Source organism: Pantherophis guttatus, chromosome 4 (assembly GCF_059756535.1).
Source record: "Pantherophis guttatus breed Tessera chromosome 4, ASM5975653v1, whole genome shotgun sequence".
NCBI classification, from domain to species: Eukaryota; Metazoa; Chordata; class Lepidosauria; order Squamata; family Colubridae; genus Pantherophis; species Pantherophis guttatus.
Genome location: NC_142066.1, coordinates 29,553,232 through 29,565,914, shown reverse-complemented (window position 1 = coordinate 29,565,914; position 12,683 = coordinate 29,553,232). Strand labels below are relative to the sequence as shown.

Here is a 12,683-nt window from a genome sequence, read left to right as displayed (position 1 = left end):
AGCAAACTGGCCTCTGATAAAAACACATACTTTTACTTATTGTTGGAGAGGAATTGGCTAGGCTTCCCAGTAGGATCCAGGAAGAGGTCTGCCTTGCCAGTAAGAAATCATAAATGAACTCAAAAGCAAAAGAATCAAGTCAGTTTGCAGATGATCAAGGTTTATTTGAGAAGGAGTTTTTAAGTTCCTTAAAAACATTTTTTAGGACTAAAAATTGAATAGTTCTTAAGAATGGAGTATCATTGAGCTGTGCTACTTTAAAGTTTTGCACAAGATGCACAAAATTACCATCTGCAATCACATTTTCTAACCTTTGCTGCTGCAAGGTTTGGGATTTTGTTTTTCTTCTATTGTCCCTTTACTATGCAGTCTCTGTTTCCTCAGAGACTGGTATCTCGCTCACCCTTTAGTATATCTGTGCTGGCTGCCTATAAAAACACTCAAGTCACTGAACTTTTTTTCTTTCTCGTAACTGGTTTCTGAGTCAGCATTCTTGAAAGCTGTCAAGTTACAGTAATAACCTTTACTAAAGGCGGTGACTGGAAGTGGGGGAAGGAGAGATTTCAGGATCACACAGTGGTCAAAGTGGAAATGGAGAAGGAGAGGACTGCTGTGGATTTGGTGCAGTGTGGTTTATTGCTCAAAATCTGCCTTCAGACTGGCCTTGGGGTTATCTATTCTAAAGAAAGAAACCAGAGAAGGATCTTGGTTGTAGATTCAAACATTCTCCTTGTTACTGGGTGTACAATCTTCTTGTCCGCCTGAGAGTTTGTAGAGAAAGATGCACAATAGTTGCAGCTAAACACCAATTCTGTCCTTGTTGACTTCACTACTGGGCAGTGCTGCTGCAGACTTGACAGGTGTTCCTTGTACAGTTAGCAGAGATATTTGTCATGGGGACTTTCACACAAACTTGTCACACACCTTTCAACTAAAGACGAGAACAGTTGGGAGGTGCTTAGGGCAGCTCTGCCTATGGATAGAGTAAAAGTTTTCTGCTATACTACCTGTGCACAAGAAGCATTTGAAATGTGGAAGTGGCTAACTTGGAAAAATGGGGAAGGGGATTATATAGGATACACATTTCCATATTGTTGACTAACCTACTCTGCCAACCCCTTTTTTCAGATAATTTTCAATAGCTTTTGGAAGGCTCATTATAAATAGCTCCACAATGAAATGGTTGGCTTATCTGTCAAGATGGTTTATTCCAAGAAAATAGTGGTGCATCAGCAGTACACTATCTACAACCAGCACTGCTCATCCATTCTAACAAGGAAGGCCCCAACTCTGCATTCATTAAAAGGTCTTAAAACTGGTGCTTCCTTTTAGCTGCAGATAGAGTTCAATAATGCCTGGGGGACTGGCAGCCTCTGCAGCTGAGCTCTGGTGTCACCTCTGCCGTGCACGGTGGCTCGTACAGCCCGCTGACACAACTCCTGCAAAGTGGGCACCTTGCAACGGAGTGGCTGTGAGAGGGCCAAAGGCACCGGAGGCTGACCCTCGCTCTCCAAGTAGCAGGGACCCCCTTCCACAGCCCCCAGGCAGAGATAATACTCAACTAACTGGACCACGCAACTGAAAGCTGGGGGATGGCCAGCTCCTGGCAAGGCCTCCAGGTGGAAAGCGGAGTCCTGCTGCTGAATACGCAGGTTGGTGATGCCTGTCCTGGTGCGGACACTCAAGGTGAAGAGGTGATGATGGTCGGAGGAATCTCTCACCAGGAAGACACCAGGAGGCTGGGAAGTCAAGAGCCTCTTGGCTTCAGCTCCTGACAGGCTGCCCCAGTAGAAGCCACTGGCCTCCAATCGTTCCAAGGCACTTTCCACCCGCTCAAACTCTCCACAGAAACTCTTGAAATGGTAGGAAGGGACGGCAGGGCCTGTCATGGCCACCACGATTGGTGCAGATGCCGGCGGGCAGCAACAGCACAGGGGGACCATTGCGCCACCAATTGACTAGTGGACTGCTTGATCATTTATCAGAGCTGCATCTGAAAAGGAAGATAAAGTTAATTCACAGAGAGGCACCTGAACATCACTCGCATCAAGGATGTTAGTCTGATTTGGCCTGGTGAGTCAAAATATTTGGTACGGGTAATCCTCAACTTACAACATGCATTTAATGGCTGTTCAAAATGACAATGGCACTGAAAAAGGCAATTTATGATCAGTTCCTCACACTTACGACCGTTGCAGCTTCCTAAGTCACATGATCAAAGTTTAGATGTTTGGCAACCAGCATATATTTACAATGATCTCAGCATCTCAGGGTCTTCAGATTGTCATTTAAAAGCTTTCTATGGAGCTTCTGATAAGCAAAGTGAATGGGAGAAGCCAGATTCGCTTAACGCCAGATGATTCACTTTAAAAAAACGTAGTGATTTGCTTAACTATGGCAAAAAAATACGTCATAAAACGGGGCACAACTCTCTTAATTGATTAGTAGTGGTTAGTATTGCAGGCTGATTCTGCTGCCTGCCTGCAGTTCAGCAGTTCGATTCTCATCGGTTCAAGGTTGACTCAGCCTTCCATCCATCTGAGGTCGGTAAAATCAGGACCCAGATTGTTGGGGGCAATATGCTGATTCTGTAAGCAGCTTAGAGTGGGCTGTAAAGCACTGTGAAGCAGTATATAAAGTGTACATGCTATTGCTATTAATTGCCTTGCTTGGCAACAGAAATTTTGGTCTCAATTGTGTTCATAGGTCGAGGATTACCTGTATTTGAATAATAGACAGAAGAAGGTTGTGCATTGAAAAATGGGCACAGAGAGAGAGAGAGAGAAAGTGCAACGAGCCCATTTCTCCATGCATTTCATAAGTTCCCCTTTTAGAGAGAAATAGAGGCTCAAACTCAGCCATGGAACTCATTAGTTGACCTTGAGCCAAGAGCAATATGTCATCAAGTCTACTTCACAAAGCCTTTTTATGAAAAAGAAAAGTAGAAAAGGGTATTACTTATCTAACTTTAATCTCTTAATTAAGTGTAGAGCTGAATGCAGCTTCAAAGCTACAAGTGGTCTATTGCTGACCCCCCCCTTTTTTTTTTTACATTTCAAACTAGGTTTTTCTCTTAATCTCAAATTCTTCACTGACTGATTTTAACGTTTACGTGCAAAATTTTAGACAAGTTTTGTCCAACACAACAGATTTGGCAAAAAGTATTGGGAAAATAGCCTGACTTTGCTTGTCAGTACCCAAATCCCAAACATTCTAAATACAGGTAGTCCTCAACTTATGACCAGAGTAGAGCCCAAAATTTCTGTTGCTAAGCAAGACATTTGTTAAGTGAATTTTGCCCCACTTTACGACCTTTCTGGCCACAGTTGTTAAGTGAATCACTGCAGTTGTTAAGTTAGTAACACGGTTGTTAAGTGAATCTGGCTTCTCCATTGACTTTACTTGTCAGGTCACCTTGGGACACAAGCAACGGTCATAAGTATAAGTCAGTTGCCAAGCGTCTGAATTTTGATCGCATGATTATGGGGATTCTGTAAAGGTCATAACTGTGAAAAATGGTCATAAGTCTCTTTTTTCAGTGCCGCTGTAACTTTGAATGGTCACTAAATGAATTGTAAGTCAAGAACTACTTGTATTTTATTGATAGTTTATTGCATGGAGTTTTTCTAAGCATCACACTATGGAGCAGCGGTCACCAACTGGTGGTCCATGGACCACTGGCAGTCTGTGAGAAAATGTTGGTGGTCTGCAGAAAAATTATCTGCATTTTTTATATTGCACTAAATACTATTTATCTTTTTAAAAAATTCGTATTAGTGGTCCGCGGGATATAAAATTATGAATTTATGTCCCTGAGGTCTGAAAGGTTGGTGACCCTTGCTATAGAGCACAGCTTTTTGCAAAGAGCCTAAACTGAGTTGTTCAAGACTGGGGAATTAAAAAGTTGTAGTCTCAAAATATGGAATTTGACATTTTATGAAGAATTTTGACTCTATTGAGCCTAGGGTACAGGGAGGAGAGTACGTACAAATAAATTTCCGCTCTGATGCTAAAGAGTAGATACAAGAGATATACAGATCAATTTACGACCACAACTGAGACAAAAATTGTTAATTGAATTTTGCCCCACTTTATGATCTTTCTGGCCACAGTTGTTAAGTGAATCACTGCAGTTGTTAAGTTAGTAACACGGTTGTTACGTGAATCTGGTTTCCCCGTTGACTTTGCTTGTCAGAAGTTGCAAAAGGAGATCCCATGACACAGCAATGGTCATAAATATGAACCAATTGTCAAGCATTTGAATTTTGATCACATGATCATGGGGATGCTGCCATGGTCATACGTGTGAAAAATGGTCATAAGTCACATTTTCCAGTGCGGTTGTAACTTTGAATGGTCACTAAATGAACTATTGTAAGTCGAGGACTACCTGTAATTTTGAATGGTTGCTATATAAATGGTTGTAAATAGAGGACTACCTGTAAGAACTAGTATGGATTTCATGTATTTTTAAACTGCTACCTATACAGATCTATCTCAAAGAAACCTGAGCTTCTCAAGGTGCAGATTCATTCCTGCAACAAAACCAGCCACCCTTGCAAAATTCATAGAAGAGATGAGCCAAAGTGTTTGCTTCTTAAACTGATTGACAGACAGAAGAACCAGTAGGTTTCCCTTCAGGGTGGTTATGGGGAAGAACAGAGGAATAGGCAAGAGTGGCTAAGCATCATTCCCCCACAGATCATACAAGATCTGTATATAAAAATACAAGAAAGCTTCATGCAATCTTGCAGCTCTATTCTAGTTCTGGGATTCCCTTTTAGAACATAGGATCATAGGGTTGGGAGGCACCCTGGAGGTCTTCTAGTCCAATCCCTGCTCAAGCAGATAACTATACCATTTTGGACAAATGGATCTCCAATCTCATCTTGAAAACTTCAAGTGTTGGAGCACCCACAATTGATGGAGGTTTTTCTCCCCCAAGACCAATCTCTTGTAGGGAGCAGTTTAAGAGAACAGATTTGTGGGCAATTGATCTTCTAACCAGAAGATCAGACATGGACATCGGAGAGAGAATCCAGTTGCCCCAGAATAAAATTTCCCCAAAGTGGAAAGCACAGCATGGAAATAAATGTTATTCTAACTTCTGATCTGGGTTGCTAATTTTTCAATTCATGGCAGTTTTTCAGAAACGGCCTCTTCCATTTGCTGTGTGTTAGACTGCTAACAATTGCTTCCCCTTTCCTTCTTTCTGCTATCGAGCCCGGACACTTCTCTTGCTAAGAGCCCAACCATGGCAGCTTCCTTTTCTGATCAATTTAACTTCTTTAAAAAGTATTTAATCTCACCATTGATCTCAGTTACAAGATGGTTTTGAAACTATTACGTAACTCAGAACATGTCTAGGCCAGAGAAAGCAGGATTCTGTTTCATAATCGGAGGGCTTGTTATTGGTTGACAGAATTAACTGGTCCTTCAAAGAGGAAAAGACTAACTCAGCAACCACTGAAAGACAGAACTGGAGAAGGGACCCAGTCCAGGATTGGCAAAGAAAACTAGCCTGCAGCTTGCGAAAGAAATGACAAAAGACCTTTCCCAGTTGACTCTGATGTCTAATGGCTGCCTAGCTAACATGTCCACGTTGCTTTCTTGATAAAAACACAGAAGTAGTTTACCATGATTTTCTTCTAGGGTGAGATATTGGTTTCCTGTCATCCATTTGAACACCAAACAGGTCCAACCTGCTTAACTTTTTTCAAGATCAGCCGTCAACTGCAATGAAATGTACTTTTGAGAGAATCTACTGGAATTCCTAAGGAACACGGTGGCTCAGTGGCTAAGGTGCTGAGCTTGTCAATTGAAAGGTCAGCAGTTTGAGCTCCCGTTACTTGTCCCAACCTAGCAGTTCGAAAGCACCTAAAAAATGCACCTAGAAAAATAGGGACCACCTTTAGTGGGAAGATAACAGCGTTCCATGTGCCTTTGGGGCTTAGTCATGCCGGCCACATGACCACGGAGATATCTTTGGACAGCGCTGGCTCTTTGGCTTTGAAACTGAGATGAGCACCCCTAGAGTCAGGAACAACTAGTACATATGTGCAAGGGGAACCTTTACCTTTACTGGAATTCCTGCCAAACATCTTCAGGGAGCAAAAATTAGAATGACACATTGTGTGTTTGACAAGATGTCTGCTTGCTCTCAAATTGTTGCTCTTACTGATTTGTAAGTAATACAGTTAGTTCTCAAGTGGGACCAGAACTTCCATCACTAAACAATGAGGTCATTAAGTGAGTTGTACTCATTTTGATCAAGTGACTGCAGGGATTTTGGGATAGTTGTAATTGCAGGACTGATCATAAGTCCTTTTTTCCCAGCACCACTGTAACTCTGAGCAGTCATTAAACTAATGGTTGTAAGTCAAAAAATTACCCATAAGTCATTTGGCATTCTCAACCTGGTCACCCTTCAGATGCATTGGACACAACTTCTCACTATTACATGTCAGGTGGGGATAACAGGACTTGTAGTATAATGAATCTGGAGACCACCAGATTGAGGAAGCCTACTCTTAAATCTTCATTCTGATCCTATAAAATGCGTCCTATTGAAGTATCTTAAGATCCTGGGAGAGTTGCAGGTAGCAGCTCCTGATTAAGTTTATATAGGCTCCAGAGCTAAGCAGGATGAGTCCTGGTTGAGATTTGGATGATAGCTTTCCAGGGAATTTCATGGCTGAAAACTAGAGCAGGAAGTGAAAGTAACAACTGAAAAAACTGACCAAAATCACTATTATGTAGTTGCCAAGAAAACTGAGTGGCCAAGTTCATGAAATCAACAAGAGCTGTTCAGAATCTAAGAAAATGTTTGGCCTTGAGCAATATTTTGTCTGAAGTACTGATAAAGATAATTGCAGCAATGGAGAATCTACATAAATCAGGACTGAATATTTGGGTTCCTAACGACCTCTGATCTTGGCATTCTTCTTGCAGACATTTCATTGCAGTAACATTATCCGTGCTTTTGGTTTATCCCAGAATGGTATATAATTAATAAATTAATTATAATAAATAATATACACTACCTTAAATTTTGCCTCTTGAGTCTCTGGATAGAAGGATTTATGTACACCACATTCCAAAATTATCTCATGTAATCAGTCCGGTAAATAAGAATTAGGCCTATTATTCTACTGTTACCATGATTTTTTAAAATAAATCTTTGCCAGGAAGAATATAAGATGTGTTAAAATTCTTTGTCTATTTCCCTGCAAATAAAGAATTTTAATACATAGATACCAACAACAAAAGGAGTATCGTCAACTTCAACTCTAAAAGTAATCTCAGATTCATTAGCATTAGGAAAAAAATATTTCTGGGACTATATCAGTAAAAAGCAGTAGGTTGAAGATGGCATATTTGACAGCTCATATTCATTAACATTTCCCTGCATTTAGAAATTTAGAGTCTCTGTGTCTTTGGAGAAAGAAGTAAAACTACAATTGCACTTATAACTTTTATAAAAATTAGATGCCACTTCTTAATCTTTTTTCTTTCTTTCCTATTTTTCTTCTTTCTTTTTTTGCACTTTAGTTTTCTCTTTTGTTTCTTCATTTTTCTTTCTTTTCTTTTTTTTTTTGCCATTTTTAAAATTTATTCTTTTTTTAAAGATCTGGTACGGTATTATTTCATTCAATTGGTTTACAATTTATCCAGGAAGTTATCCAGCGTGGGGATGCCTTCTTTCAGCCCTTTCCGTTTGCGTGTCTCGCTGACCACTTGAGAAGGACGGCTGGTGCTGTCGAAGGGCTCCCCGGGGAGAATCTGCCAGTGATCGAACATGCACTGCGGGAAAGCCTGGCCTCCGGTGTTGGATCTCAAGTCGGCCGTGAAACCATAAGATTTGTTCACAGGCAGGTAGGCCTTGACCACAAACATGGGGTCCCAGCCACTTGGGACTCTTTAAAAACATGGCCTTGTTTCCTATTCAGCACTCCATAAAAGCCATCCACTACTTGTTCGCGGCACTGGATCTTCGTTTTTCTTTCTTGTTCTATTTTAGTTTGTACTAATTTTACTCTTGTTTTTAAAATCTTTAATAAAGTTATATATTTTTTAAAAAAATCTAGTGTCTCTTCTCCTAAAATGCAATATTGGTATCTTGAGGGCATAGTACTTTTCATGTGAGAAACAAGACAAGTCCTGACAGTTTTTCTGGCCACATTTCTTTGAAGTGTTTCCTATTATATTGCTTCCTTCCTAGGCTGGGATAGAATGACTCAAAATGCCTCAGGTGGCTTCATGCCTAAGGCAAGACTAGAATTCAGGATCTCCTATTTTCTAACCTGGTGCCTTAAACCACTACACAAAAAATGAGAAGAGGACATTATAGGTGGTCCTTGACTTACAGCCACAATTGAGCCCCAAATTTCTGTTGTTAAGTGAGTTTTGCCCCATTTTACAATCCACAGTTGTTAAATGAATACTTCAGTTGATGTGTTAGTAACCCAGTTGTTAAGTGAATCTGGCTTCCCCATTGATTTTGCGGATCAGAAGGTTGCAAAAGGTGATCGCATGACCCCGGGACATAGCAACGGTTATAAATATGAACCAGTTGCCAAGCATCTGGATTTTGATCATGTGTCCATGGAGATGCTCCAAAGTTTGAAACTGTGAAAAATGATAATGTCACATTTTTCAGTGTTGTTGTAACTTTGAATGGTCACTAAATGAACTGTTGTTAAGTCAAGGACTACCTGTACTGAAAACTCTTGACATAAAGCTGTTTTTAACTAATCTGTAAATAATACTTTACTGGGAAGAGAGAAAATTTAGCACAGTTGAAAAGTCACAATCTCTCAGCAGTAAGATTCTAATATCCTATTTCACAGATTCCATCTGAAAAACCCAAGTGAGTTATTGCTTCTGTGTAAATACAATCCCATGCGAGACTTGGTTGTTGTTGTTTTTTGCTAAAAAAAACATGTCCTGAAGTAGCCTCACACAGGAAAATGTGGCCCATTTTACGGGGAGTAGCATCTGAACTCAAACTTGTCAAGTTTAGGTCATTTCCAATCTACATCTGACCTAGAAGGAATCTGTTTAGCTGCCAGCAGAATTAGAGAGGCTAGTTCTGTAAATACAACATCATGGGATATGAACTCTGGGATATGAACTCTCTGCTAGTCTCTCCCAATTCCAAAATCCTTTGAATTATCGTCTGCACAGATAAGCAAATCCTGGACATAAATCAACCACTCCCAGCCTGGTTCAGTTGTGCAACAGAAAATAAGGAGACCAGAGAAAGGGGGCCTAAGTACATTAATAGAGGTGGTCCTAGTTCAGCCCTTGTCATCTCCATTTAGAAACCGACTGAGTAGCAAGTAGTAGAGAGCAAGAACTGACATTAACAGGCTAAATAAATCAATAGCTTGTACTGATGTACAAGCAACTAGTGACAGCTTCTGTAGCCTGAAGCACCTCCCTTCAAAAGAGGCTCTTCAGTCTCTGAATGAGTCACTCTTCTTATCTACCGATAATTCTAGGAGATGCATCCTTCTTTATCTTTCATTTTGGGTATTAAGAGGAAATTTCCACCATTGGGAGCTGGTTTGGTCTATTCTAGTGATTAAGGCACTAGACTAGAAAGTGGGAGACCGTGAGTTCAAGTCCCTTCTTAGCCATGAAAGCCAGCAGGTTACTCTCCTTCAGCCCAACCTACCTCACAGGATTGTTGTGTGTGTGGGTTGGTGGTGGAGGAAATAGGAGGAGGAAAGTGTGTTGGATCTGTTCATTGTCTTGTTATTTGCAAAAATAATAAAGGCAGGATGTAAATAAATAAATAAATACATACATTTAGCATACAGTCAAACTAACTTCAATATGATGGAGAGAAGAACATTTTTTGTCATTAGAGAAGGTTTGACATAAAAAATGAAATAAAAACATCATCCACTGAGAAAGAACTCTTAAATGTTTCAACAGAATGAGAATACAACAGGAGATCTTTTGAGTATCTACTTAGATTATTTTAAACCTTACTGTACTAGCTTGGATTGGGTTGTGTCTTTAAACAAAAATTGCACACTTTTTCTGGACCAAGGGCCACTCTGCTCTTTGAGCCCATACAAGTAATCTCCGATTTACAACCATTCATTTAGTGACGGTTTGAAATTATATCACCACTGAAAAAAGGGACTTAATTTTCATAATTATGATCTTTGTTGCATCCCCAAGTGATTAAAATTCAGAGACTTGGCAACTGGCACATATTTATGACAGTTCCAGTGTCCTGGGGTTATGTGATTACCTTTTGTGGCCTTCTGACAAGCAAAGTCAATGGGAAAGCCAGATTCAATTAACAACCATGTTATTCACTTAACAACTGCAATGGTTCACTTAACAACTGTGGCAAGAAAGATCATAAAATGGAGCAAAATTCACTTAACAACTGTCGTGCTTAGCAATGGAAATTTTGAGCTCAACTGTGGTCCTTAAGTCAAGAACTACTTGTATCAAACCTCACTAAATTTGTTTTCATTTTCCTTTTACTTAAACAGAGTTGATATGATTAATTCTCCAGTTACATATGAAATATTTTCTCCTTTTAGGCACTTTTAAAGGATCCTCTACTTTAAATTGTGCTTATCTGCACAAAAATCAATCAGCAGCTTCCTCCACAAATCTTCACAGCTGCAGCTGCAAGGGATGGAAACTCAAGTAATTCTCCAGGCTAAGCGATGTTCTACGAATTGCTTGATTTTTGTTGTTGGTTTTTATTCTTTTCTCATAACTGCAGATGAGAAATAGAACGAAGAAAGAGGAGACTGCTAGTGAATAGTTACAGATTAATGAAAGAAATGGGAAAATCACGGCTGGTAAACAAAACTTTATTACAGGTTTCCTCTGGTATTGGAAGCAAACCCACTTGCATGAAATCTATGTAAAATGCAGCTATTTTTCACTACACAAAGAGAAAGACACACTCGGGTATTCCTAGCCACGCATGCTGTTAGGTTTAAAAGTTGAGAGGGCGTCAAACACGAAAAGTTGGCTATTTTGCATTGTGGCATTCCTAATCTTTTATAAAGCAGTTTAAGCTTCGCGGGACTTAATCGCTGGGACGTTAATTTGAATTTTGCCAGATTCCAAGTTCATCTGATTGTCGAGTTATTATTCTTATTTGGCAACCTTCCAGCCTCTCCCATCCTAAAAAAACAAAATTAAGCGCCAAAGCCAGAGTGGGGCTTCCCTCCTCGATTTACCCTCCAAATAAACCAGCATCGGAAGAGTTTACCATACTCCGCTACCAGCCCTGAGAGTTCGGGAGCCCATATCTTGCTTAAGAGTGGCTGGAACAGGTTTCTTCTTCTTCCCAACTTTCGCAGCCCCCAGCCCACAACCCCCTCCCCGCCCCCCGGCTAGGGAAACAACATCCCCCGCACTCGCTCCGAAAGCCCTAAGAGTTTTGCTAAACTTACCTTTGTTATCGAGGAAAGCCGAGCGGTGCCTGGGTTTCTCCGGGGAGCGGGGAAAACGAAAGGGGGCGAGCAAAGAAATCGATTTAAAACACGGACTCGGCTTTGCAGGCTGGGCTGCGGGAAGCGAGTCCGGCGCGATCGCCCCTTTCTCCCATCTTTCGAGCGGTAGCGGCGGCGGGAGGATGGAGGTGGGCGAAGGCGGACCGCGCGTCGGGATGGTCTCGGACGGAGCTTTTGCCTCCCCAGCTCGGACGGGGAAGAGTAGAAAGAGGTGGAAGTTTACGGGGCTGGGGCTGGGAGTTGGGGAGTGAAATGGAGGAGGAGGAGAGGAGGAGGAGGAGGGTGGAAGAACAGCGCCAATCTATTTCCTTTGGCCAAAGAATCGCGGCCCCTCTCTGGTTTCCTGGAAATGCGTGTGAACGTACGTGCGCGTTTCTGAAGCGAGAAGCGCCTTTCCCGTTAGCGGAGGAATCGGAGAAGGCGAGGGGGGGCGGGGGGGGCTGGTGTCCGAGGACTTCGGATACAATCTCGGTGCGGGGGGGGAGGAGGAAGGGGAGAGAGAGAGAGAGAGAGAGAGAGAAGCTTAAATCTCGGGCAGGGGGGGAAAGTGACCAAGAGTTTGCAATAATCGTCCGGCGGCTCCGATTGGATATTCTTTGTGTGTGTACACACACACACACATATATATGCGCGCATATATGTATGGGAAACATCTGTACATTTCTCAGGGAGGAGGGAGGCTAGATGCCTCTGTCTGTGTGTGTGTGTGTGTGTGCTGGGGAAGCGGGGGGGGGAGCGTGGCCGAGTATTTATTTTTATGAATGGTCGCCACTTTCATTGGTCGCTGGGGAGTGGCTGACAGGGCTGTGATTGGCAGGAAGTGGCTGTATCAACCCCGCGCGCTCCGTCCCCCTCCCCTTTTGCTGCTGCTGCTTTTTTTTTTTCCCCCCTCTGGGTGATTCCTGGAAGTGTGAGGGACTGTTGGTAAGAAGGAGGGGAATGCGAGTTGGTTCCCGCCTCCGCCTATCTCTGCAGTGGAAGACGGGTTGGGTAAGGTGATCGGGCCTTTGGAGGGAGATCCCCCCCCCCGCTCGCCCGAAGCGGCACACCTTTCCTTTTTAACCCTCTCGGTGCAAGGAGGAGGGGGGAGGGCGTAAAAAAGGTCGAGGAAGCGACCAATGGCAAGCTGCCCTCTCCCCTCCCGCCCCCCAATTCACTCTTAAGTCGCCTGCTTTGGGAAGAGAC

General features: G+C 42.1%; 1 protein-coding gene across 1 annotated transcript; it reads right to left on the bottom strand.

Moving 5' to 3' along the window:
* Positions 1–143: 143 nt before the first annotated feature.
* On the bottom strand, positions 144–12,223 carry LOC117666669 (suppressor of cytokine signaling 3-like). Its single transcript, XM_034419440.3, has 2 exons — positions 11,439–12,223; positions 144–1,993 (listed from the first exon to the last, which is right to left on the bottom strand). The coding sequence occupies exon 2, from the start codon at positions 1,941–1,943 to the stop codon at positions 1,329–1,331; it is 615 nt and encodes a 204-aa protein (XP_034275331.1). The 5' UTR covers positions 1,944–1,993; positions 11,439–12,223; the 3' UTR covers positions 144–1,328.
* Positions 12,224–12,683: the final 460 nt, after the last annotated feature.